At 39.7% G+C, this 26748-nt stretch overlaps 4 protein-coding genes across 7 annotated transcripts; 2 read left to right on the top strand and 2 right to left on the bottom strand.

Annotated features, from left to right (window-relative positions):
• The first annotated feature begins 158 nt into the window (after positions 1–158).
• LOC121504512 (RNA-binding protein 4B-like) lies at positions 159–8742 on the top strand. 2 transcript variants are annotated; one of them, XR_005991471.1, is made up of 6 exons: positions 159–218; positions 2437–2863; positions 2972–3608; positions 7111–7190; positions 7595–7671; positions 7754–8742. XR_005991471.1 is itself a non-coding variant. In XM_041779325.1 (4 exons), the coding sequence occupies exons 2-3, from the start codon at positions 2455–2457 to the stop codon at positions 3586–3588; spliced, it is 1026 nt and encodes a 341-aa protein (XP_041635259.1). In that variant the 5' UTR covers positions 159–218; positions 2437–2454; the 3' UTR covers positions 3589–3608; positions 3891–7102. The 2 variants fall into 2 exon arrangements, 1 of the variants encoding a protein (XP_041635259.1); XM_041779325.1 differs by lacking the exons at positions 7111–7190; positions 7595–7671; positions 7754–8742 and adding an exon at positions 3891–7102.
• Positions 8743–9795: 1053 nt separating this feature from the next.
• LOC121504214 (TRAF-interacting protein with FHA domain-containing protein A-like) lies at positions 9796–16034 on the bottom strand. 3 transcript variants are annotated; one of them, XM_041778893.1, is made up of 3 exons: positions 15891–16034; positions 13366–13762; positions 9796–10685 (listed from the first exon to the last, which is right to left on the bottom strand). In XM_041778893.1, exons 2-3 carry the CDS (start codon positions 13760–13762, stop codon positions 10585–10587), a joined length of 498 nt encoding a protein of 165 aa, XP_041634827.1. In that variant the 5' UTR covers positions 15891–16034; the 3' UTR covers positions 9796–10584. The 3 variants fall into 3 exon arrangements, with proteins under 3 accessions (XP_041634827.1, XP_041634825.1, XP_041634826.1); XM_041778891.1 differs by having other exon boundaries at positions 9796–13762; XM_041778892.1 differs by lacking the exon at positions 15891–16034 and adding an exon at positions 15501–15557 and having other exon boundaries at positions 9796–13762.
• Positions 16035–16180: 146 nt separating this feature from the next.
• tifa (TRAF interacting protein with forkhead associated domain) lies at positions 16181–17337 on the bottom strand. Its single transcript, XM_041779288.1, has 2 exons — positions 17178–17337; positions 16181–17015 (listed from the first exon to the last, which is right to left on the bottom strand). Exon 2 carries the CDS (start codon positions 17013–17015, stop codon positions 16428–16430), a length of 588 nt encoding a protein of 195 aa, XP_041635222.1. The 5' UTR covers positions 17178–17337; the 3' UTR covers positions 16181–16427.
• Positions 17338–19823: 2486 nt separating this feature from the next.
• rbm4.3 (RNA binding motif protein 4.3) lies at positions 19824–24052 on the top strand. Its single transcript, XM_041779284.1, has 4 exons — positions 19824–19934; positions 21876–22294; positions 22377–23017; positions 23383–24052. Exons 2-3 carry the CDS (start codon positions 21886–21888, stop codon positions 22994–22996), a joined length of 1029 nt encoding a protein of 342 aa, XP_041635218.1. The 5' UTR covers positions 19824–19934; positions 21876–21885; the 3' UTR covers positions 22997–23017; positions 23383–24052.
• Positions 24053–26748: the final 2696 nt, after the last annotated feature.

The raw sequence follows: 26748 nt of genomic DNA, 5'->3' as shown, positions 1-26748 counted from the left end.
GATAACAGGTATGAATCCGAAACTTTCAACAAAACAGTCCTACCTTACCGTTTCCGGTTAAGTTGTTGCATCATAATAGTATCCAATCATGTTTCGTGCTTTTTTGAAAGACAGAACTCTCCACCAATGAGAGTCAGACTTGTGCGCTTATCTCGCGCCCGTATCCGCCGTATCCTATCTCCGGAGTTTCGACATCGTTGTGGCGCCGTCCGCGAGCGGTGAGTATCTAACGCTTTTGTTTCATAGTTTTTCTCCTTTTGTATCTGGCTCCTCTGTGAGCTGTCGTCTTTTTTAAAATGATTTTGTAGCTGCATGCAGTTGCATTTAAGGGAACAGACGTTTATTCTGTTTATCAGACGGGAGACAAAATAGCTAACACAAGACAGCTAATGTTAGCATGGTGATAGAACCATAGAAAGGAGCCGACAAGGAAGTGCTTGGACGGAATCGTTGTCGACTTTCATTTACGATATTTCTTGGTTTGCAGTCGAGTACGTGGGAATAAGCAACTTTTTTAGACGACTAAGTCTATATTTTACTATAAGGTAATTGTGTTTTCCCTCGGCAAATTTGAATTTGGCTTCGTTGGCCTGTAGCCGGCAAACGCTTTGATTACAAGCTTTCTATTTCCTGTTAATGACGTTATTCGGGTCGCCCTCGGAACTCTTCGGCTATCACCGTCAGGGATCGTAAATTTCGTTTCCAGACGTCGAGTTGCGTTCAGGTGACGCGATTTTGGAAAGTACAGAGAAACACTGCAGTGAGCTGAGAAAATTAAATTCTTCTTTCAATAACCCTTCATGATACGTTTTATGAATAAAGGAAAATGCTCAACTACATTCAATTTAAGATATGTACCTGGCTACAAAGTAAAATTTTACTTGTCTTCATGTTGCAGGTCATCCAGGAGAATACATGGGCTTTACAGATGACCATGTAGAAACAGAGAAAAGACATTATCTTCTAAAATTACTTTAGTGTATCTCTTCAATTAAAAAATACACTATAATAGCGTAATGCAGTGATGCTAAACGTGTGGCTCTTTTGTGATTATTTGTGGCTCTTTTATGTCTCCTTAAGACATTCTCCCAGAAAACCTTGCTAAAGTCAAACTTGTTTACCCTTATTCACAGTTTTTTGCCACTTTCCATCCATTTAAGCTACCCTTTGCCATTATATACCGCCTTTTCCCAAATTTTTGCCCATTTTTGACAATTTTTTGCAACTTTCACCCATTTTTTTAACCACTTTTGTCCCATTTTTACTTTTTAAAAGTTTTTCCTCCCCATTTTTACCCACTTTTGTCATTAAATACCACTTTTTCCTAGTTTTTGCCCAGTTTAGCCACTTCTTTTTGCCACTTATCCCATTTTTGCCCTTTTCCCCATTTTTTTCTCCACCATTTTTCACTGAATTTAAGCTACCTTATGCCATTACATACTACTTGTTTCCTATTTTTTGCCAGTTTTTTGCCACTCTTAAATGCTTTTTTCCCATTTTAGTCACTTATCACTCATTTTTTGACACTTTTGGACCACTTTTTGCTACCTGTAACTCATTTATTGTCACTTCTCACCCATTTTTGCTTCTTTCTGACCCTTTTATCACCTTGTCCTCCCCATTTTTGTTGCTTTTTGACCATTTTCGCCACCTTTAACTTTTTGTTATTGCTACTTCAAGCTGTTTTTGCCACTTTTCCGCATCTGGATTGTGGCTCTTGCAAAGGTATTTTTCAACAGTTTGGCTCTTTGGTTGAGTAACACTGGCCTAATGTCTTATTTTCTAATGTTGCAGTTTGTTATAGGTCTATGATATTGGATTTGTGCCAATATCCAATATTCTAATTGTTTATTTTATATATTTAATCTTTTTTTTTTTTTTTTTTTTTTACAAAATTTATTTTGGCAAATACTTATATTGAAAATGAGGTTTGGACCTAAAAACTCTCTCCTTAAAATGTGCTATTAAAGGTGTAAGGAGTGATAATGATGTAAGAGACTTCAGCTAACATAGGTTTGTTGGCCCAGCAAAAACTCTAATGCATTTGGTCAAAAAGCCAATATTTACAGGTGATCAAGGTGGATTTTTACAGCCAAAATCCCCGTTGTAAATGTTGGCAGAAATGTTCTTATCAGCTGATACCGATATTTTACTTCATAATTGGATATCTGCTGCTACTGAGATCATGTCGATGATAGTTTGCATCACAACAAATTTAAATGTTTATGCTAACTGCTCAAATTGATTCACAATTCATCAACTTAATAATATTGCAATTATGAATGAACCTCTGTTCATAGACTTGTTTTTTGTTTCATCATGGCAGGAGGCTGCTGTGTCTTGTATGAATCTGTAACAATTTGCTGTTTGACTGTTAACTTGCTCTTACTTCATGGGAGCCTATATTGATTCAGATGGTCTTTCTCTATTTTGTAGACGTACTCTGGTGCAACGATGGTGAAGATTTTCATTGGGAACCTGTCTCCTGAAGCCAAAAAGGAGGAAGTGGAAGCTCTCTTCACTCAGTATGGCACAGTGACTGAATGTGCAAAGTACAAAAATTATGCCTTTGTGCATATGGATGACCGCAAGGCTGCCAACAAAGCCATTGCTGAGCTTGATAAACATAAGCTGAATGGCAGGCCTATCAATGTGGAGCCCAGCAGAGGAAAGAACCAGGGCCCCGTGAAGCTCCACATAGCCAATGTGGAGAGAGGCTATGAAAAAGAACTCCGCGAGCTGTTTAAAGAGTACGGCACGGTCACAGAGTGTTCAATTGTCAAGGACTTTGCCTTTGTGCACATGTCCAATTCTGATGAGGCCATGGATGCCATACAAGGTCTTGATAACACAGAGTTTCAAGGTAAGAAGCTATGCTTTTCAATGACTGGAGAGCTTTAAGCTTAGAGGGGTCACCATGCTCTCTCTAGCCACAGATTTTGAGGTACTATGTACTTTCTTTTTGTTTTAGGAAAGCGCATTCATGTTCAGATATCCAAAAGCAGACCCAGAGGAGGATATGATGAGTTTGCTGACTATCCTCCACCGCCACCAGCCAGAGGAGGCTATTATCCTCCTCGCTATCCAGTGGAAAGGCCTGAGCCTCCTTACAGAGCCCGTATGCCTGCTTACCCTCCTCCACCACCATCCCCTCCTCCACCCAGGCGACCATATCCTGAACGTGGCTATGCTGATCGAGATGGCTATGGGGTGGTTGATTACTATGAGAAATACAGAGCGCGTCCTTACAGCACAGGGGGCTACGATGACAGGCGTTCCCGTGCCATCCCCCCTCCTCCTCCACCTCCTCCTTCAGCACTGGTTAGAGAACGACTTGGAATGGAGTCGCCATATGATCGCCGTCCTCTTCCCCCTCCTCCTCCATCCTACATGGCCAGGGACCGAAGCCCAATCAGACGTGCCCCCCCACCGCCTCCTCCAGCAGCTGGTAATGGGTACGGGTATGAGCGCTCCCGTCTGTCCCCACTGTCCAGATCTCAGCTGTATCCTGCCCCACGCCCAAGGGACCCCTATGCTGACAGGATGGCACTGCCACCACCACCACCGCCCCGTTATGCAGGCTATTAGACACTGGAACAAAATCCAAGGTGAGACTACAAAGTGGATGATTCATATCATTACATTTACAAGAGTTGGAATAATTGAGAAATATTTAATATCTACCAATAATTTTTTGTCCGTAAGTAAAGGGAGAATCACGCTTAAAACCATCTCCATCAAAGCTCGTAATTCCTGAAACTAGTCCATCCAAGAAATCAGTTTTCAACAGTAAAACATTGCTGATAGAAACGTAAAATATAACTGAAAAGTCTTGCGCGAACCCTGAGTAAAACGCGCTCCTTGACATGTGTGGTGTGCTCTCTTTCCAGGTTTAGAATATGACAAGATCGTCGCCGTCTGCTGATGCACGTGGCGCTATGCATCCCCTCGTCAATGGCGGATTGCGTTGCGTTCCTCTGAGACTTACTGGAAGATGCTGTTTTGCGGACAGCCCCGTATTTAAAACCATACGTTTCCTTGTCTAAAGTTCACATCCTCTTCTGAGCTGTTTATGCTTTTTCTGTTCCTCTGCTTGTTTTACTTTTCAAATCCTTCAAATGTTTGCAGAGTAGGTGCTCAGTCTATTCAGTGTGACACATTACTTTAATAGCCAAAAACACTTTGTTCAGTCTTTAAATGGATACGACCTCTTGGTGACTGTTATTTCATAACAAGGGAAGTCGGTTAAATGAGAAACATTCTAGACATTGCAAAAACATTGTGTTTAGACTAAGGTTGCAGGTTGATGGCAAGAATCTTCAGAATTAATGGAGATTTAATATTTAAGTGCTTCATTATAGTACATGGTGTGTAGGGGTTGTACCGAAATCAGTAAAATTTGCGCCACTTGTTAGCATGACAAATCAAAAGTTCCAGTGTGGTTTTGTTCTTTTTACGCTTTGTGTTATTTTTTTTTGCGAAAGTCTTTAGCACCGTGTGTATGATTTTATTTACTTCACAAGATGCTTTTCATTTGAAGGCCTTTTAATAAAAACAAATCAAACCAAAAACGCTTTAACTGTGAAGTTATTCCTCGTTGGGTAGGCCACTCTTCACCAGGCCAGATCTTTTCAGTCTTATCAATGCCTGTCACGTGTAGCACGCATTGTAAATCCTCTAGGATGTGTTAAGTTTCTTAGTTGTTGTTTTTTCCACTGGTAATGTTTCAAATCATGCAGTGCCCAATTAAAAAAAACTTCCTACGAATGAAGGCAAGCCACAGGTTTGAGGACGAGCGCTTCGATTCAGCCGTTTAGATTTTTTGCCATAACTCTCTGGAGTCATTATTGGGGAAAACAAAATCGATGAAAGCTTTAACAGTATTGTGAACTGACTCGCACCCCCAGCATAAATTTTTAGAGGTAGAGCACTAAGCAAGCTTTCCCTGGTCAAAGCTTTAAACCCTGGTTATAGATCTGGTATCATGAAGGTGTTTATGAAATATGATCGTGTCTAGTCCTTCAGACCGAGCGCTCCAAAATAGGTTAAGGGCATCAGTTGATGCTTCAGCTACACAAAAAGGACAATCATCGCCTGCCTGCTTCTGCAGATTAAAGTACGCGACGTTGAGATGAATACATAGAAGTTGTTTGAAAAAGAGAGAATTTTAAAATTGCTGCATGGAAGAATATAATCTCTTGGCTGGTCTTGCCATCCCATGAACTTCTTGTTCATTTCTGATGCAACAATTACACTAGAGGTGGGAATCTTCGGGCACTCCACAATTCAATTACGATTCATAGGGCTACAATTCGATTCTCAGCCGATTGATGCACTTAGTTTTTAATTTTATTTTTTTTTACATTTCTGTAGTTCTCACTGTGTCAAACAAAATTAAAACATTAAATTTGTGTTTAAAAAAAAAAAAAAAAATTTCCACTCTCCTCTAATGGAAGATGTTTGTAAACTGGATATTTAAAATTGCACTGAACCAAAGGTAGCAGCATCCTTTCTTTGTAACACGTCAGGAATTATGAACATAAAAATGTCCTTTTTCACAGATGAATAACTGATAATGTAAATCTTGCTGTCAAGTGCTGGGTGTCAGAGTTCCACCTTTTTGTTCCCACCTTTTTGTTCCACAGTATTTAAAGTGTCAATTATTGATTATTGGACATTTTAAAATCTTTTCAGGATCTTCCACCTCCACATCACGATGCAGCTTGGTAGCGAATCGAATCTGATACTTTTCCTTCATGAGGTGTGGAAATGGGCCTTACTACAATAGATATTTAGGCAAAGACTTTAATGGTTTCACACGTGAAGACGTAAGGGTTCTTCTAAAAACAGCCATACTAATTAGATTCTGCAAGATATTTGGAAAGTTTTTAAGATCTGATCTTTGAGATGATCTGCTTAAATTAAATTGGTGAACATGAAACGGGTTTAAATAAAGAGGCAAGAAAGATGAGAAGGCAAGTCTCTGTGCAGTGTTAAATTTGTCAACTAAAACTATGACTAAAAATGTTGATCAGCCTTTTTTCCCATGACAAAAACTGGACTCAAACTAAAAAAAAACAAAAAAAAATCTGTGATGACTAAAACTGACAAAAACTAAATTTAGTTTTTCATCAAGATGACTAAAATGTAATATAGGTTTCATCGGACATTCAAAATCTGTGATATTTCTTCACTTTGGGTAAATCTGTCAAAAAACCACGTAGCTGTATCTCTTTGCCTCTCAGCTATAGAAAGCAGGGACCTCAGGTTTGGCAGAGTGCTGAGAACACACTACCATGATTTGGTACCAAATTTAGGTAAGAAATGCTTGGACTAAAAGTAACAACTAAAATGTGAGGACTTTTTATGGACTAAAACTAAAAAGGATGGAAATTACTAAAATGTGACTAAAACTAAAATGCAATTCATTTAAAGACTAAAATTAAAAATGGCTACCAAAATTAACACTGTCTTTGTGGTCCATACATAATGCGCTACCATAACTGCACAGCTTGCTCTGTAGCTGTGTATGCAACAATAGACGCTTCCATGCACACATGCTTTCAGCTGAGGACCTGTAGTGTAGTGTAGTGTCCCCAGAACATATTCCAGGTAATATTAACGACAGTACAGCTTAATTTAAGCCTGAACTCTGAACAATCTCTGGGCAATCACTTTTTATTACGAAGGGTGCCAAAAAGGCTTGAGCCAGCCATGTGAGCCCTTTCCCCCCCTGCAAAATCTGTGAACGTTAACTGTGAACCAAAAACAGCTTTGAGTCGGACCCCCACTCCCCGAAGACTGCTCCATTCTTATGGAATTTGTAAATGTTCACAAAGAAAATCCTTCTAAAAGTATTCGACCATGAGGACAATTCCAACTGCTGTCATCTGTATTCTCATCTTTTGTTGAACCTTTGTTATGAAAGTGAAATTATCCATATTGTCCACAGTTCTATTGTCCTGTGATAGTCTGTACTTGAAACTCTTTGTTCACTGTCATCATTACTATTTATACATTCTATCTTCCTTTATCTTAAGTTGAACATTTTTGTATTTTTGGCAGAGTTATATGCAACCTTGGGTTTCTTAGTATTTTTGCTCTTTATAGGTTTTTTTAGACTGTAAGCAGGAGATGCCGCTTCATGGTAAGTCATCCTGGGAAGATGTACAGCATCCAGTTGAGGAAAGGTTGGTATTGATTTAAATTTTAATGCAGTAAACTTCTATCCTACCTCCATCTTTAGTTCAAACCATAATGTTCCCATATTCTGAAAAATGTAAAGTAACATGACACATTCAGAAAAAATGCAGTTGTTTTTCTTTTTGAGTATGCTTCTGGCCTTCCTTCTTGTTCACTTAATTTTTCTTCCCCAATCCTCACCATTTTCTTCCTCCATTTCAAATGTGAAGTTAATAATTCATCTTTTCATCATTCATAACAAAGTCTTAATAAATACAAATTTGAGTTGTGCTTGAGGATTTTTGTAAGGCTTTGGCCTTTTATTAATGCATTATTTATATGTGATAGTGGAATAAAAGCCAATATCAGTCATCTGAGGCAGAAATGCTTATAATGTCTTAATTTTCCGCAGATCTCTCTGGTGTGGAAGCTGTTGAGTACCTAAACAGAACAAGAGGAAAATGTGATCAGATGGCTCTTAATTCCAAGGTAAAGCAGCATGACTTGATCATGGAGTTGATGTTGTTGTCCACTGTGAGAGCTTTGACTGAACTGAGATTTTGTTTTACAGGAAGCAGAAGTGGCTCTTCAGGGAAAGCTTGGCCAATGGTTGATGAGCTGGAGCGTCAGGTCCTTAGAAAACCTGCAATGTTACATCTTTGCAGTTGGCGCAGCCTTCATGCAGGAAAGTTAAACCAGTTAAGCTGTTAATTATTGTAAATTGACACATTTTCTATCCTTTGCTTCTGTCAACCACCAAAATAGACCTGGGATAAAAAAAAAGCTGTGACTGAAGTGTAAACTAGCAGCTTTAATTTGAAGGGATTTCATACATTTGTCTTTTAGGATTTACTGCCAGTTCATTCAGAAAACCTCCACTATCAGAGTTTTTTTTAAATATTTGGACAAATGAGGAGCAGTTACATGGCCCTGTGTGCCAGTTTTCTTATCCCTACAATGAGTACCATTTTGTTGAATCCCTTAAATAACAACCCAAAGTCTGCGATTCAGTCACACCTCTTTATTTAAAATCTGTTAACGAATAGAAGCGCTATGGTAAAAGTAGTTGTTGTCCAATCGAAGACCTAATTGTAGATCTGTTTGACAGATCACCTCTTCTTAAATCCAGCTAAGTATTCAACGCAAACTTCCTTTTAAGAAAATGGCGCCAAGTATTTGGAGCCCTCCAACTATTTGACTGAGGTTTGAAGCACATATGTATATATATATTTAGGGGGATACTCAACCAAACAGATGTAAATAAGCTTCAGTTAAGTGAAATATTTTTGTAACAGATTTTTTGTATGTTGGCCAATAAAAAAGTAAAAAAAATAAAGCTCCAGTTGTTACTAAAAATTTGGGTAAAATTGTAAAAAAAAAATAAATTGAACTGTGTTATTACCTCTTTTTACACAATTTTAAACCTTCTTTTTTTTTTTTTTTAAAGAAACTTCTTTTTTAGCCCATACTTTTTATACAAACTGTAGATGGTTATATTGAAGTGTTTGCTGGCCTTGTAAGCTGATGAATATTTTTAAATAAATGATCTCAAACTGTGAACTTTGGATGTGGACTTGTTTTTAACCTACTGTTGCATGGGATGTTTAAAATGATCAGGTAAAAAAAGGACAATTAAATAGTAGAATAGTTATGTAGAATGTTTGTATTTTTTCTTCCCACATGTTTAGTAATGGAGTTTCATTCTTAAAGACTATAAATTTAACCCAAGTGCAGTTGTAGTGAGAAGTAAGATAAGGAAGAAGTGAATGTACTGTGATCAGGGAGAGTACTATCTGGGGATGTGAGAAGAAAATGATGCTAAAGTTAAGAATCCCTTAAGTTAGTTGTACTCAACAGTCAGGAACCATCACCACCATGAGGGCTGAACGATTTGGAAAAAGATTCTTAATTGCGATTTCTTTTTCTCCGAATAGTGTGTGTGTGTGTGTATGTATGTATGTATGTATATATATATATATATAAATTCCCCAATATTCAGCAATAAGACTGTATAATTCTACCATAAACAGATGAGACTCCAGACAAATTAATTTCCCTTTGGGGATTAATAAAGTTATTGTATTTTATTGTAATAAATTGTTATATATTATAACCAACACAATATTATATTAAAGAAGGGCTAAACAATTTTGAAAAAAAAAACCTAATTGTGATGATTTTACTTGTTGCAAATTTGATTGGAATTATTGTATTGAAGGGAATGATCATTTTTATGTCATCCTCATTAAATCAGAAAAATCTGTAAAATTGAAGAAAGGATTTTTTGTAGACTGTTCTAAACAATGAGTCTTGAATGTTTGCATTCATAAGTAATGCATAAAACCACTGCTGCAAAAAAAGCTTTAAACTGGTATTTTGACTCAAATTTCAAGTTAAAAAAAAATTGCAACTTCTGCAATTTGAAAATTGCAGCAGGCCATATTGCGATTTAATTTAATTTTTGATTAATTTCCCCTCCCTAACCACCACCCCCTAATAACCCAGACTCCATCCTAACCAAATGTTTTTATATTTTTTTTATTGATTTTGATAAACAGATACAAAGGAAACAGTTATCCAACAAAAAAGGATGTTCATTTCAACTGTGTACATTCTTACATGCATTGGTTAGTGCCATGTAATTGGTAATTGTATAAATGTGCTAATGAGCAGTTGAACTGGCATGCCTTATGAGTGTACTCCTATATTAAGGTACCATTGCTAATAAAAATTAAGACGACCGACAACTATAAAACATTAAAACTTAATTTATTGTGCTGCAGTAGGTGTTTGCAACTTCACATTTAACTTTCATAATATAAAAACCATTTCCAACATTTGTTTTATATAAACAAAGCTGCCCTGTGCTTCATCTAAAAGATGCCACCTTTTCTTAAGCAGCTTTCATTTATGTTGTTTTTATAAATTACTGTTTTCTTGGCTTAAATGGCAAGGATAGTTTCACATATGAATATAAAACTTAAGTCTGATTTTGCAACATGGAGGCAAGGGAGCTTTATTTCAATATCACTGTGAAAACACCAAAGAAAGTTTGAAGTCAGGGGTGTCCAAACTTTTTCCATTGAGGGCCACTTACAGAAAAGTACAGGTGCACCTAAGTTAAACTTCCATTTTTCTAGATTCATCTCATACGAAGTGAAATATTTCAAGACTTGCTTTTGTTTTAATCTTGATCATTATGACTTACAGCTCACAAAAAACCCACTATCTCAAAATATTAGCCCAATTAGGGATTAATGATACATTAATGTTGACCATCTGTAAAATAATGTTCGTTTTTGCAGTCAGTACTTGGTCAGGGCTCCTTTTGCACAAACTACTGCATCAAAGTTATGTGGCATGGAGCCTAACAGTCTGTGCCACTTATCCTCCTTTTTGCATTTACCCAGAGATTCTCCACAGGTTGGGCCAGTTGGCTGGCCAGTAGTACAGAGTCGTCCCATGGAGAGGAAACCAGTTTCTGGTAGTTTTGGCTTCTCCTGCTGAAAAAGGAAATCAGAATTTCTATAAAACTTCTCAGATGGAGGCATGAAGGTCTCCAAAAACTCCTGGTAGATGGCTGACAGCTTTGACTCTGGACTTGATAAGTTGACCAGCAGCAGTGGATAACACAGCACCCCAAACCTTCACTGACTGTGGAAACTGAAAACACTGGACTTCAAGCACCTTGGTTCCTGGGCCTCTCCGACCTTCCTCCAGACTCTGGGAGTACCAGATTTAATGCAGAATCTACTTTTATCTGAAAACAGGGCTTTGGACCACTGAGCAACAGTCCAGTCCTTTTCTCCTTAGCCCAGGTGAGACCTCAATGACTTGTGGTACATGAGTCGCTTCACAATACAAGCACGACACTTGTAGTCCAATTCTATGTGTGGTGGCTCTTGATCCACTGATTCTAGACTCAGTCCTCTCCTTGTGAAGGCCCCCTAAGTTCTTGAATCTGCTTTGTTTGACAGTCCTCTGAAGGCTTAGCTCAGCCCTGTGGTGTGTGCTCCTTTTCTTACCACATTTTCCCTTCCGGTTAGCTTTCAATGAATCTGCACTGACCGCCCTTTCAGCAGTGACCTTCTGTGGCTTACCCTCCTTGTGGAGGGTGTCAGTGATAGTTTTCTGGACATTTGCCAAGTCAGCAATCTTCCCCATGATTGTGGTTGTGTGTACCGATCCAGAGTGAGAGAATGAAGGTTCAGAAAACATTTGCAAATTGGCCTTTTTAAAACATTTTTACTTTACTAGAAGTTTAGTTTTTGAAATAAATAATGGTAGAAAAAAGAAAATTTACATGGCATTCTAATATTTTTAGATGCACCTGTAGTTTAGACACCCCTGGAAAAGAAATGTTGGTACTGCTGAATGGAGTTTGTATGTTCTTCTAGGTACTCTTGCTTCCTCCTACTGACCAAAGACATTAGTTGAGATCACTGGTGACTCTAAAATGCCCGTAGCTGTGAGTTCTCCTGGTGTTTGCTGACCACTCTTGGGTGTACCCTGGCCTCTCGCCCAGTGACAGCTGAGCCTGTGACCCTGAACAGGATAAACGGTGTAGATAATGGATGGCTGAACGCTGCATTGAGACTCAATCACTAGAGACAAAAATAGATTTCAGTTGTGGCTGAATTTGCTGGCATGCTAACTTTTTTTTTTATCATGACCCAGTGTCCCTTGATGTAGATATCACAATTTCTTTTTCTAAGTAAAAATGCAGATGTTCCTGTTCAGCGATGACTACCATGCTGCTATATTCCGTGTTATGTAAGAAAATGAGTCCTGTCAGACTGAAACTGAAACCCTGCTAAATTCAATACAAGCCTGCTTTCAGTTTTTACCCACCATGCATTGGTCACGAGACAGGATACAAACTTGCACCTTTTTGCCACTACAGTTTCTTCTGTTAGTGTTCCTTTTAGAGGAAATGTTTCTCCTTTTCTCTTTTGGTAAATACTATTGGCTCATTGGGGTCATTTCAGTTCAGATGACGATTCCCTGAAGGACCCTCCCTTCTTGACTGACTTTCCAGAAATCCAGGGACGGTAATGGTGTTGTTACTCAGGCAGGGGAGGTTTTATGGGCTTTGGATGATGCTTCATAGTCCAAAATTATCTTGACTATGTTGAAGCCTTCAGTTGTTAAGAACTGATTGTTTATCTGATATCATTTATTTGAGGCCGGACTTTGTCATATGACTATAAAACAATAGCTCAAATTCTTAGATCTGACCTGAATGTGACCTGTCGTTATCTACCGCTGGTATCTCTCTGATGTCAGCTGAAGGTCCGCCTAGGTGAAATGTTTTTTTCCCCTCCAAACAGTTTAGCCTTGATTTCACCCCACAGAGAGCAAACCTAAATTCCAGCTCGTTTTTAGTTTCTAGCTTGACCTGTGTCTGTAACCTGAGAAGATAAATGCAGACTACCTTATCTCAAGTTAACCTGGAAAACTGGTTTACAAAGTGTCAGCTGCAGAGCCGCTCTGCTTTGTTTGGGGGGGGTCGCATGAAAGAGCCATAAAACTGGTGTGTCCCTGAACTGCTTGTTATAAAAATGGCTGACCAACACTCAGAGTAAGATGCTTGGATAAAACCTTTAATAAAGCTGTGTCTATGACTTGCTTCGCATTCATTTTGACCCACTTCAAACTGTTTTAGTTATTTCCTCAGGGACAGCTAATTTGGGGCTACTTATGTTTAAAAACATACAGAAAACAGGAATGTACCAATTAAACAACACATATATGTAAGCAAAACAGAAGAAACAGGACCAGAACCAAGAGCTGATATAATTTTGACTGATTTAACAATAAAAGGTCAAAAGGATCTGTGATATCGAGGTAAAAACGTCCTTACAAAATATGGAAAAGGAGCATGTCTTGTCCTCTTATCGATGAGGGAATGGTAGTTAGGACTGTAGTGGTTAGTTTTGATAGAAGATGACAGCATCCAGATTGCAATGGAAAACATTCATTTAAAGCACATGACTGGAAGATGCTAAAATACATCAAGCCTATCGATGGAACTGCTGCATGTGCCCATGCTTGTCTGTTCAGCTGTGGCACTGGTTCCTGTGTCCATGACTGGACTCATGCTTGGAACACTCTCGCATGTCTCCCTGGATGGAGGAACCTTCAGCACCTCAAACCCCACCTCAAAGCTCGCTTTAGCCTCACCTGACTCACGAACGATGAGCATTTCATACTCTCCGAACCGGATTAGGGCCTTATCCGGGAGGTCCATCCTCTCCAGATAGTCCAGTGCTGAGCTGTTCACTGACAGTTTCCCTCTCTGGCTTAAGTTCTGGATGGTGAACAGCATATCTGGACTCTGTGGGATACGATAGGCATAGAAGACCAGCTGTTTGCGGGACACCCGTGTGTCGTTCAGTGCAAAGGTGCAGGCATTGCCATCACGTCCCAGCCGGAGAGGGTCATCTGCTGAGTGTCGACTCCTGGTCTCAAGAGGAAGATGCAGGTAGAGATTCTTGGAGTTATGCTGAGGGTGGTAAATCTTGATATGGAGACATGTGAGGAGATCCTCCTCAGTCTCCATACTCTGGGACACACTCATCTGGAAAAATAAAGAAATCAGGAAAGAATATAGTGAGTAGTTGAATGATAAGTGACATCAGATTATGAGTCTTAAACATGTGGACCAAAATATTGATCTTTATATTTTGTAGCTAAATGGATTTTCCAATATATACATCCCTATTTTGTACTATAAAGAAATAACAAATTGCTATTGAAAGACCGTGATCTTAATGTGTGGTATGTCAAAACAAAAATCCACCATATTAAAATCTATTTCATACCATTGCAACAAAAATAACGGTCCTAAACTTAGTTTTGTTTAAATTAAACAAAACCATTGGCAACATTTCTTAAAACTGATTTTATAGAAAAAAAACAACATTATTTTAATGAGTAGTAACAAAAGTTATCACCAAAAGAGAAAAGCATGCTGTAGTCCGACAAATAATGGTAACTTTAGGAAAAATGGGCTGAAACTGGCCAGGAGTCTGCCCCCCTTTCCAGTTCCACCCACTTTTCCATTATCAGAGATGCAGGCTTCTGAACTGTGTTTGATTCAAGTGACCACAGAACAGTTTTCCATTTTACCTAGGTCCATTTAAAATGAGCTTTGGCTCAGAGAAGACGGCTGCATTTTGGATTGCATTCACATATGGCTTCTTCTTTGCATGATCCAGCTTCAACATGTGTTTGTGGATACCATGGCAATTGACAGACAATTATTTCTAGAAACAGAAACAGACTTTATTGACCTTTGGCCTTGTCCCTTGTGCAGCGATGTCTCCAGGGTCTCTGAATCTTCTATGATATTATGCGGATGGTGGGATATTTAAAGACTTTGTAATTTAATGTCAGAGAACCTTTTTCTTAACATTTTTCCACAATTTTTAGACACAGCTTTCCACAGTTTGGTGAACCTCTGCCCGTCTTTACTTCTGAGAGACTCTGCCTCTCTAAAATGCTTCTTTTATACCCAGTCACATCACTAACCTGTGTCCAGTTAACCTAATTATTTGCAAAATGATCCTCCAGCTGTGTTTCATTAGTACCACTTACTTTTCCAGCCTTTTTTTTTTTACCTGTCCCTGCTTTTTTTGACACAGAGGTATTCTTTGCAGCATGAGATGGTGCATTGTCATGCATGAAGATATTTTTGCTACGGAAGGCATTGCTCTTCTTTTTGTACCATGAAAGAAAGTGGTCAGTCAGAAATTCCATATACTTTGCCGAGGTCATTTTCACACCTTCAGGGACCCTAAAGGGGCCTACCAGCTCTCTCCCCATGATTCAACCCAAGCATGACTCTGCCACCTCCGTGCTGATGTCACAGCCTTGTTGGGACATGGTGGCCATCCACCAACCATCCACTACTCCTCCATCTGGACCATCCAGGGTTGCATGGCACTCATCAGTCAACAAGACTGTTTGAAAATGAGTCTTCATGTATTTCTGGGCCCACTGCAACCGTTTCTGCTTGTGAGCACTGGTTAGGGGGGGCTGAATAGTAGGTTTATGCATGACTGCAAGCCTCTGGAGGATCCTACACCTTGAGGTTGGTAGGACTCCAGAGGCACCAGCAGCTTCAAATACCTGTTTGCTGCTTTGTAATGGCATTTTAGCATCTGCTCTCTTAACCCAATGAATTTGTCTGGCAGAAACATTCCTCATCATGCCTTTATCTGCACGAACCCATCTGTGCTCTGAATCAGCCACTAATTTCTTCACAGTATGATGATCACGCTTAATTTTCTGTGAAATGTCTAATGTTTTCATACCTTGTCCAAGGCATTGCACTATTTGAGGCTTCCAGCAGCAGAGACCCTTTTTCTTTCCCATATTACTGAAACCTGTGGCCTGCTTAATAATGTGGAATGTCCTTCTTAAGTAGTTTTCCTTTAATTGGGCTCACCTGGCAAACTCACTATCACAGGTGTCTGAGATTGATTTCAGTGATCCAAAGAGCCCTGAGACACAATACCATCCATGAGTTTAGTTGAAAAACAAAAAAATTGAATTGAATTGACACTAAAATTCAATTTGCATAATAATTTGGAACGCAGTGTATCGCCCAGTTTCAGACTGCAGTGAGATAAAGTGGTGTGCCAGACAACCAAAGTCAAACTACTGATAATACACTTATCTGCTGTCTGATGTCTTTGCCTTACCTGAATCTTGAAGTCTCTCTATTTGAAGATAGATGTTGGTGTTTTCTTCTGTCCTTAAAAGAAGAATAGTCTGTCTGGGTCCGTCTCTAAGACAGTAAATGATGGTTGTATAAGTGAAAACAGGAACTATCATGCTGGCACTTTCTGCCGTCTACCCCCCTCATGAGGAGGAGGAGGAGCAGTTACTCAAGACCCAGTAGAAACAACAACATGTGTTAGGAATTTCTCGGTTCAGATAGCAACGCACAGCTATACACAGTCACACTCAGAAAAGACAAAACCCAAACACAATCTCTTAATAATTTAATGAAATCAAGTAGAAAACCTACACATGGCTCTAAAAATGTTTATCACAGTATATAAAAGGCAAAGAATGATAGCTAAAATAATACATAGAAATGGTGCAGTGCATGCAGGATGAAACCGATTTATGATTTCACATTGAAGAAGGGGATTTTATTCAGTTTACACGTGTAACAACTGTGCAGTAATATTTCTGAAGGCAAAGTAACAGCATCTGATGGCATTGGTTTCACATCACGACTGGCAAATCAGAGTTTCGTCAATCTCCAGTGGGCCCATCAATGAAAATTCAGCTGTTAAACTGTTAATCCCATAGGAGCCTGTGTCCATGACTGGATTCTTACTGGGCACACACATGCATGTCTCTCTGGATGGAGATGTTGTCAGCACCTCAAACTCCACCTCAAAGCTCGCTTTAGCCTCGCCTGACTCGCGGACAATGAGCATTTCATACTCTCCGAACCGGATTAGGGCCTTATCAGGGAGGTCCATCCTCTCCAGATAGCCCAGCGCTGAGCTGTTCACTGACAGCTTCCCTCTCTGGCTTAAGTTCTGGATGGTGAACAGCATATCTGGACTCTGTGGGGTCCGGTAGGCAAAGAGAACCAGCTGTTTGCGAGACACCCGCATGTCGTTCAGTGCAAAGGTGCAGGCGTTGGCGTCACGTCCCAGCCGGAGAGGGTCATCAGCTGAATATCGGCCCCTGGTCCCTAGAGGAAGAAGGTGGTAGAGGCCCTTAGAGCTCTGCTGAGGGTGGTAAATCTTGATATGGAGACATGTGAGGAGATCCTCCTCTGTCTCCATTGTCTGGGACACACTCATCTGGATAAATGATGAAATCAGGAACAGATTAAGTGAATTGTTGAACCTTAGGTATAAAAGGCTGTTCAGACAAACAACAGTTAGGATTCTAAAAGGGTTAACCAGAAAAAAAGTAAAGTTACATTTTACAGAAATTCCTGCCATTTGATGTCTTTGTCTTACCTGAATTTTGAAGTTTTTCAGTTTGGAGATACAGATCTGGGCTCTGTCCTTCAATGAGGAAAAATCAAAAGTAGGCTAATCTCATAGGAACAAGAGATCATGGTACTGAGAGTGAAAACAGGAACTGCCCTGCTAAGTCATATTTGCTATCTGGTGTTTACTCCCCTCTTGTGGAGAAGGAGGAGGAGGAAGAGGAGGAGTCACTCAAGACCAAGACCCAGTAGTAAGTGTGCTGCTTTCAAGTACAAAAGGAAAATGCAGCAATCATTGCTGAAAAGGACCATTTTAGATTTCTTCTGTCAGTATAAGAGAGCTTAGTGCTATTGATAAGCAAGAGTGTTGGCAATCTGTCAGTGTAACTGGTGGTTTTGCAGTTAACATATACAGAAAGGCCAAAAAATGCAAATGCAAGCCCCTTGGACATACATAATCTTTTCTAGTTTAGTTTTAGTTTGTTTTTTAGTGAGTTTTAACCAAAGTAACCTTCCTTTTTTGCCTGTATACAACAGTCTTATACTTTCTCAACCTCTAACTAAACATAGTGATAAATCTGAGATGTGTATAAGATACACATCTCAGATTTATCACTATGTTTAGAAAGTATAGTGATAAATCTGACATGTGTATCTCATATACAAGATGTGTACTTAAACGCACCATTACAGTACAGAAAAGTCCCCAATGATGCAATGTGAAACAGAAAGGAAGTCATTGCATTATTTTTCATTATTGCACCAGCTGCATCAAAAACCAACCCATGACTAAAAACCAAGCCATGCTGTCATAGAAAATCATATAAAACTATATTACTAATCCTTGTTCTAAAATAATCCTGTAAACCATTAACCATTTAGGTTATTTAGGAGAAGTCGTCACTCACGTGCTTTCCTCTCTTGCTTGGAAATAACAGGAAGGACGTACGGCATCAGTTAATAAATACAAGAACGGTTGAACCATTATTATTAAGACTTGTTTGGTAGCATACACATGGTACATGCGCAAAGACTTAACGGATAAGGTATGTACAGGTACATCTCAAAAAATTAGAATATCATGAAAAAGTTCAGTATTTTTTGTCACTCATTTCAGAAAGTGAAACCCATATATTATATAGACTCATTACACATAGAGTGAAATATTTCAAGTCTTTATTCCTTGAAATGTAGATGATTATGGCTTACAGATAATGAAAACACAAAATTCAGTGTCTCAGAAAATTAGAATATTGTGAAAAAAGTTTAATATTGGAAAGTCATGGTGTCACACCCTAATCAGCTAATTAACTCCACAAAGGTTTCCTGAGCCTTTAAATGGTCTCTCAGTCTGGGTCAGAAGGCTACACAATCATGGGGAAGACTGCAGACTTGACATTTGTCCAGAAGACAGTCACTGACACCCTCCACAAGGAGGGTAAGCCACAAAAGGTCATTGCTAAAGAAGCTGGTTGTTTACAGAGCGCTGTATCCAAGCACATTCATAGAAAGTTGAGTGGAAGGAAAAAGTGTGGTAGGAAAAGGTGCACCAGCACAAGGGAGAACCGCAGCTTTGAGAGGATTGGCAAGTAAAATCCATTCAAGAATTTGGGGGAGCTTCACAAGGAGCGGACTGAGGCTGGAGTCAGCACATTAAGAGCTGCTACACACAGACCAATCCTAGACATGGGCTACAAATGTCACATTCCTCGTGTCAATCCACTCCTGAACCAGAGGCGATGTCAGGAGCGTCTCACCTGGGCTGTGGAGAAAAAGAACTGAACTGTTGCTCAGTCGGCCAAAGTCCTTTCAGATGAAAGTAATTTGCATGTCATTTGGAAATCCAGGTCCCAGAGTCTGGAGGAAGAGTGGAAAGGCACAGAATCCACATTGCTTGAAGTCCAGTGTGAAGTTTCCACAGTCAGTGATGATTTGGGCTGCCATGGCATCTGCTGGTGTTGGTCCACTGTGTTTTCCAAAAGCTGGTTCAATGACCATAGTGTTACTGTGCTTGAGTGGCCAGCAAACTGGCCTGACCTGAACCCCATAGAGAATCTATGGGGTATTGTCAAGAGGAAGATGGGAGACACCAGACCCAACAATGCAGATGACCTGAAGGCCGCTATCACAGCAAACTGGGCTTCCATTACACCTGAGCAGTGCCACAGGCTGATCGCCTCCATGCAACACTGCATTGATGCAGTAATTCATGCAAAAGGAGGCCCAACCAAGTATTGAAGGCATAGAAATAACATACTTTTCAGAAGGCTGACATTTCTGTTCAAAATATCCTTTTTATTGATCTTATGTAATATTCTAATTTTCTGAGACACTGAATTTTGTATTTTCTTATCTGTAAGCCATAATTATCAACATTTCAAGGAATAAAGGCTTGAAATATTTCACTCTGTGTGTAACAAGTCTATATAATATATGGGTTTCACTTTCTGAAATGAGTGACAAAAAATACTTAACTTTTTCCATGATATTCTGTTTTTTTTAGATGTACCTGTATGTAGAGCAGCTGTTAAGTTTTAACGAATGGAATGGGGTTAACTGGTCAGTTGATGTAGACAAAAATAAAGTTTGTTGAAACCCCCATCAATTTATAACACCCCAATGGCAGTAGGTGACGCTGTAGTTGTTGTAAAAAAAATGCAGGCGGAGAAGAAAAGAAACGGGCTGGCTTCGGGCTTTGGAGAATTCGGAGCGGAAGTCCATTCAGCACAAGGAAGGATCTCGAAGAGGGGTTTGAATACGTCGCAGACGCCGACCGGCATAAACGGTAATCTAAAATATTAGCATTTAACACACATCTCATGGAAATGTAACAATTGACATGTTTTATATAGCATAACATAGTGCTTACGCACCACTTTGCGCTTTTCATTGCGGTCCCTTTTTCGGTAGCCTGGCTTTGTGTTGCCCAGCAGGCTAGCTGTAGCTAGTTAGCCGTTAGCATTAACAATGTTAAGCAAAAACGAAGCGCACTAATTCTTGTCGGATAATTCGCATTGTTAACACTATATTGTTGCCACAACTTCACAACAAGCTCCAAAATACGTTTTCAATTTCTTTTAAAATAATGTTGAAACCAGAAATGTGGTCAACGGTCGTCGCACTAACGTCAGCCATTTTACAAAGAATGGGCACGGTGTAACGGTCGAAAGAGTGACCATGTTAACTGGCGACTTTCAGCCGTGTGTATGTGTGTGTTAATGTCGTTGCTACAACAGAAGATCAAGACGAAACGAGTCCAACCCAGTGTGCTCTTATTGTAAATACAAAGACACCGACTTACTGTATTTGTAGAAAAGAAAATAAACGTATTAAGACATTCATCTGGACACTGACGCATTAGCCGGAAGTCGTTAGTTTAAATGGTCACCTTTTAAACCATAACACCGTTTTTTCGTCGCCGGTAATGTTAGAATTTCACTAGTAACGTATTAAATTGCGACTTGGTGGTTGTAGTATTTACATAAAACCTATATGCGTAAAATCCTGGCTGTCTTTGTGCATGCGACATAGTTTGGTTTCACTCTATCAAATCAGTATATTTTGATACCGTTATATGGTATGTTTAATCAGTAATGAGAGGATTCCCCTCTTAGTTTTTCATTGTCAACTTACAGTTTTGTTGGCCTCTTTTGTTGGACAAACCTCGAATAACCAGGATGGTTCGTTTCATTAGTATTTTAAAAAAAGTCTACTTTTGGTTTCTGGCCTTTTTGTATTAACAATGGTGTGTTGTAAACCTCTGTGGGCTCAGCATATTGTTTATGCATCCCACATTAATACTGCCAAATCATACCATTGCAGTATATTTTGAAACTGATATGAAATGCTAGAAGCGGAATCCAAGAGGAGGTCAGTTTTATAGTTATGGTTATGTAATTGTACAGCCTGACATTGAGATTGCATCTGTGATTAGACTTCTCACGCAACACTAATGATCATTTGTTTACCCTACCAACAGAACACTTGATTCAAAAAATACTTTTATATAATTTTTAGATTTAGGGTGTTTAAACTATGGCCTGGGGGCAAACTGCGGCCCACAGCCCATTCTGGTCTGGCCTGGCCCTCAGCCAATTCTTGATATGAAATGAAACATAGCCCACATTTGAACATGAAGTTTGTGCTTGAATGTATCGAAATTTGTCATTTCTGCACAAAACGGTGCTATCATGTCAATTCTGTAAACAAACATTTTGACAAAAATGTATTCATACGTTTTTTGTGACTTATTTGGGACAACACTGTAAAAAGTGAACAGATTTGCAACCACAGTCATAGCAATATTTTGATTTATGACTCCCCGATAGAGTACTGCTGCAAATAGCATTAACCAGTAACATTTTAGAGGCGAGGCCAGTGGTAGCCAGGGCCAAACAGGGCCCTCTGAAGTCTGATCAGCCTCCCAAAATCCTGAAAATGATTGTCTATTTACCTTGTCAGCTGTTAACCAATTAGGCAAACTCAACAACTTAGCATATTGTAACCTACATAAGATGTGGTTTTATTATTTTAAAGAACCTCAAGGCGAGGAATATGAAAATGGCCCCACTATCCTGGTATTTTACTGTATGTGTCCCTCAGTGGAAAAAGTTTGGACACCCCTGATTTAGAGTACAAGAAAGAATAAATAAAGATAAATGTTATTAATTGTAAACAAGCATCTTCCACTTATTTCCTGAATATTTCCTTTTTTGCTATTAAACAGAGCCCTAACAATGGTGAAGATTTTTGTGGGAAACCTGCCCCAGGATGCAGACCAGGATGAAATCAAGGCACTCTTTACAGAGTACGGCACAGTCACAGAATGTGCCATCATCAAGAATTTCGCTTTTGTCCACATGGATGACCGAAAGGCTGCCACAAAAGCCATAAAGAACCTGCATCTCTACAAGCTTCACGGCACACCAATCAACGTGGAGGCCAGCCATGGGAAGAACCAGGGTTCGGTTAAGCTTCATGTTGCTAATGTTGAAAAGGGATCAGATGATGAGCTCAGAGCTCTCTTTGAAGAGTATGGCACAGTCACTGAGTGTGCTGTTGTCAAGAATTTTGCTTTTGTACACATGTCAAACTCTGATGAGGCCATGGATGCCATCAAGGGACTGGACAATACTGAATTTCAAGGTAAATGTTTTAACTGGTAAATATGTTGCAAAGAAAAGTTTTATTTCAAATCTGATTTTTTTGTTTTATCCACCCCTTTTAGGAAAACGCATCCATGTCCAGATTTCTAAGAGCCGCCCCAAATATGACGAACGGGACGACTATCCCCCTCCTCCAGATAGGGGTTATTGGCCACCTCGCTATCCTGGAGAGCGACATGAGCCTCCTCCCCCTCCTGGCTACATGAGAGGCCGCATGCCCCCAGGTTACCCTGCTCCTCCTCTGCCACCCCCTCCCCCTAGGCGAGCTGTTTATCCTGAGCGTCCCTATGAAGGGGAGAGGGACAGATACAGCGTGGTAGATTACTACGAGAAGTACAGAGCCCGCCCGTATGGCATACCCCCATATGAAGACCAGCGTCCTGGCGTCCCTCCACCTCCCCCGCCACCCTCAGCCGTCGTTCGAGATCGTCTCATGACCTCGTCGCTTGACCCGTATGAGCGTCGGCCCCTCCCTCCTCCTCCGTCCTCGTACTATGCCCGAGATCGAAGCCCCCTTAGGAGAGTGCCTAATGCACCAATGCCCCCTGCCAGTAATGGCTACTCCTACGAGCGCTCCCGACTCTCGCCGGTTTCCAGGGTGCCGGGTTATGGAGTTCCACGTGGTAGGGACCTCTACGCAGATCGGCTGCCTCCGCCACCGCCAGCACGCTACGCTTATTAAGCACGGCCCTTACATGTGAAGGTGAGACTAGGTCTGACGTAGACTGATGTTCATATCTTTGCTAATATCCTTTCGTCCCTGTAAAGGCAGAGGCAGCTTGTGACTCTTCTTGCACTCTCTAGATGTCTCAGGCAATCGATGTTTGACAAACAACCGTACAAAGAGCTGTTCGACAAGTTTGATGTAAATGCACCTCTGTGCATTAAGATTGATTTTAGCCACTACCTCTTAAAATAAACCCGCCAAAGACAAACCGAGTAGTCTCTGACTAAAGAGCGAGACTCAATATAGAGAACTCAAATCAAAGTGACCTCATAGCTGGGAAAACGTGCTTCATATTAACAGTTGCAGGCAGATCATTTGTGTCATTTGCTTCTTTTTTCCAGGACCGTCGTCCGACTGCGTCGCCGCTCGCCGCCTCCTGATGCACGTGACAATATCCTCTTCCTGTCTGTGGCTGAGCGCGTTTTGTTCCCCTGCGACGCTCAAAGGACGAAGTGAATTGCCGACGTCCATGTCTCTTTTTATTATTTTGGGACAGTTTTTACAGTCGTATTTTCCCCTGATTGTTTTAGTTACTTATTGTGCTGTAGAATTTTAAATGCTTGACGTCTGAATTAGGCGTTTCCTTTTTTTTAATTTGTACTTTTAAGTTTGAATAAGTAGTGTTATCATGTTGTGTGTGACCATAGGAAGCTGAAATATTTCAGCACAGCTACTAGGCGATATCTGTGACTGTAAAATTAACTGAATTTTTTGGTATGAAATCTAATCTGCACGTTGATTCCATAATGTTAAGCCTTGCTATCGTAAACTTAACCTCCATGTGGCGCTGCTGTAAAAATTCAAAAGAAGACAGGGCTTGATCAATGCAGAAAGTAGCTTTTACCGTAAAACGTTCACATGAATCTGCCCATTGTCGGAAGTTGTTTTTGAGCAAAAAAAAATTATGTGCAGTAATAATGTTTGAAGGAATCATGCCCTGCGACAAACTTCAGTGCAACCGCTTGAAATGATTCGAAACCTTTAATGTTTCGTAAATAAATTTCATCTCTGCTTTTGTGTCATGATTTAGCATTCATTTCTGATCTTACTAAGCAGATTTTAAACCGTCACGCTGATCAAACTCACATCTCTGTGGTGAAATGCAACCTTTTCCTCTTCATCAGCGTTATTTTCAACTTCCCCTCAAAGCATGAAGAGAAACTTGTTCCCTTATGTCGTTTAAGAACTCAACCCTGTACTCTACCACGTTCGTAGTTTTGAGTAGTTTACCCTCTGGCCATTACATCTGAATCTGCTGGAGACCATCAGAGTACACAGGTAAGTCAAGGACTTCTGGGATTACAAAGAAATGACTGACTGTACAGGTAAACACTGCTCTAAATTAGGGAATAAAACTTGTTAGTAAAGCTATGTTTTCACACAGTGCACTTACACAAGTGAGCGCTTAGGCAGGGACCTTTTCAGCCATACATTAATGCGAATATTGAATCAGCTGATCCCAGCAGCTACCATTAGGTACATAGGCACTGTCGAGACAATTGTGGAGGCTCAAATTGAGCATCAGAATGGGAAGAAAGGTTTTATATGGGAATTTGAACACGTCATGGTAGTTTGAGTATGCAAAAAAAGGAAATGCTGATTCAGTTGGATATTTACACAACCATCTCTAGGGTTTAGAGTGAGGAGAAAACATTTAGAAAGCAGCAGTTCTCTGGGTGAAAGAGCCGTGATTATAGAAGTTGGGGGAGGATGACCAGACTGATTCAAGCCAATAGAAAGGAAACCATAACTTGGAAACAACGTGAAAATTGAGTTAAGCAGGAGAACATCTGTGAGTGCAGAACATGAAGCAGACGGGCTTTAGCAGGAGAAGACTGCAGCAGGTGACACGCATTAGCTGAAAACAGCAAACTGTCCCGAGTCTGGTAAGGTAGGAGTATGGCATAAACGACTTAAAATCCTGCTGCCCCAACCAGCATGGTAAATTCACTTGAATGAATATCTTCCCCATTCTGATACTCAGTTTGAACACCATGACTGTTTTCACTGGGATTGGGTATGGTTTCATTTTCCCAAATAGTACTGGTATCTCCATCAGTACTTTACAGAGGAGAAGAAGAGTGTTCCAGAAGTTTGCAGGTAACAAAAAAACCTGTCTCAGTATTGTGAGAGATTAAGAAAAATGTATGATGAAGATGCCAATAGAACATGAATTAAAGAAAAGAGAATGGGGGCAACTTTTAAATGCAAGAGGCTCAAGCGCAATTCATATACTGATGTTGCATCAAGGACTCAAAAAGTAAATTTGTTAATGTCCATGATGAATGCAGTCAGATTTGCATTTATGCTCAGTATACATAAAGCACATTCATGGAAATCACAATTTCCACAACACATTTTGTGCTGGCCATTTGGAGTATCATGGGGTTGTGTTGGGTAAAAAAAAATGGAATTGGTGTTGTAGTCTAGTAGGCTGGTTTCACTGCTCATCCCTAGTCTTAACCCCGTCTACATTCCTACAGTAAATGCATTGGTTGCTGCTGTCAATAGATGATCAGATATTTGCATTAATAAGCAGTTAAACAGGTATACTTGATAAACGTTCGGTTGCAAATCAAACCTCCAAATGCCTGTTTTTAACTGGAGATTGATTTCAGCCTTAGATATATTTGATGGTCCTTTTTCAGGATGTGATTATCTGTTTAGCTTTTATGTAGAACATTTTTTATTAAGGGTAAGACTAAAAGCTGCTGGGGTTTGTTAAATTGTTCAAGTGTTAATATGGTATGAAGGGGCATGAAGAGAGCCACATTCAACACTTGATCATGCAGACACCCGTAATTCTGAATATGTGAAATAAGAAATGAAAGAAGAACACTGAGGAAGCTTCAGTCATTTTATTCATTTTTGATGAATAAACTTTGCATTGTGTTACCATTTTGAAATCTGTCTGGCATTAATAAAATATTGAAACATTAACTTTGGCTCCATCTCAGTAGTATGCATTCATTTCAACTGCACAGTTTAACAGTATAAATCTACTTTATGTACAGTGCATACAGCGTATTCAGATCCCTTATGCTTTTTTTTCTTCAACGTTGTCATGTTGCAGCCTTTTACATAACTGTAAATTAATTTTCACACAATCTACATCTCAGTATTATCTGAAATAAGCAGCGCCTCCTCTTTTAGGGCTTTCTCTATGCTGTTAGTATGAGTATGAAGAAAGCACAGTTACAAAGTATGACGCGGAGAAGACACAGACGGTCTAATGTTCTATTCTCACTCCCTTAGCAGCTTAAGAAACTTAAGAGCCAAGGTCTTTTTTTCTGATTTTGTATCTTATTATTAGTCCCTACAGGTTGACCCTTAGGTTTCCTGCTATGGAGTATTCACATTATTCAGTATTAAAATGTTTTCAGCTGCCTGAGTACAAACACCTGGGGAACGGCTCCCTCCAGTGGTAACAGTATAAAGTTACATCCTTTAGGCCTGGATGTTTCCTTGAGACAGTCCACGTCAAAAATGTATGATCCAAACTTGATTTGTAAATACATATTTTGTAATGTTTTTGTGTCTTATCTGTGTCTGTTTTGTTCTTTCACACATGGGAAGGTGAATGTTTAAAGGGCTGTGTAAAACTAAGAAACAAAAATACTTTTTGCAGTTTCTCCCCTCTTTGTAAAATTCATTCTGAGCTTTTAATTGGAGGCATGAATCTGACCTGACTTTTGTTTTAAAGTCTA

The sequence above is a fragment of the Cheilinus undulatus genome, linkage group 22, assembly GCF_018320785.1.
Source record: "Cheilinus undulatus linkage group 22, ASM1832078v1, whole genome shotgun sequence".
Classification (NCBI taxonomy): Eukaryota; Metazoa; Chordata; class Actinopteri; order Labriformes; family Labridae; genus Cheilinus; species Cheilinus undulatus.
This window is presented reverse-complemented; position numbering and strand designations above follow the sequence as displayed.

What these genes read in the sequence shown, in the direction of transcription:
- LOC121504512 (XM_041779325.1), top strand. Translation starts at nt 2,455, where the DNA reads ATGGTGAAGATTTTCATTGGGAACCTGTCTCCTGAAGCCAAAAAGGAG. An exon ending in TGATAACACAGAGTTTCAAG is followed by an intron (nt 2,864 to 2,971) that starts GTAAGAAGCTAT and finishes TTTTTGTTTTAG; the next exon opens with GAAAGCGCATTCATGTTCAG.
- LOC121504214 (XM_041778891.1), bottom strand. Translation starts at nt 13,762, where the DNA reads ATGAGTGTGTCCCAGAGTATGGAGACTGAGGAGGATCTCCTCACATGT.
- tifa (XM_041779288.1), bottom strand. Translation starts at nt 17,015, where the DNA reads ATGAGTGTGTCCCAGACAATGGAGACAGAGGAGGATCTCCTCACATGT.
- rbm4.3 (XM_041779284.1), top strand. Translation starts at nt 21,886, where the DNA reads ATGGTGAAGATTTTTGTGGGAAACCTGCCCCAGGATGCAGACCAGGAT. An exon ending in GGACAATACTGAATTTCAAG is followed by an intron (nt 22,295 to 22,376) that starts GTAAATGTTTTA and finishes CACCCCTTTTAG; the next exon opens with GAAAACGCATCCATGTCCAG.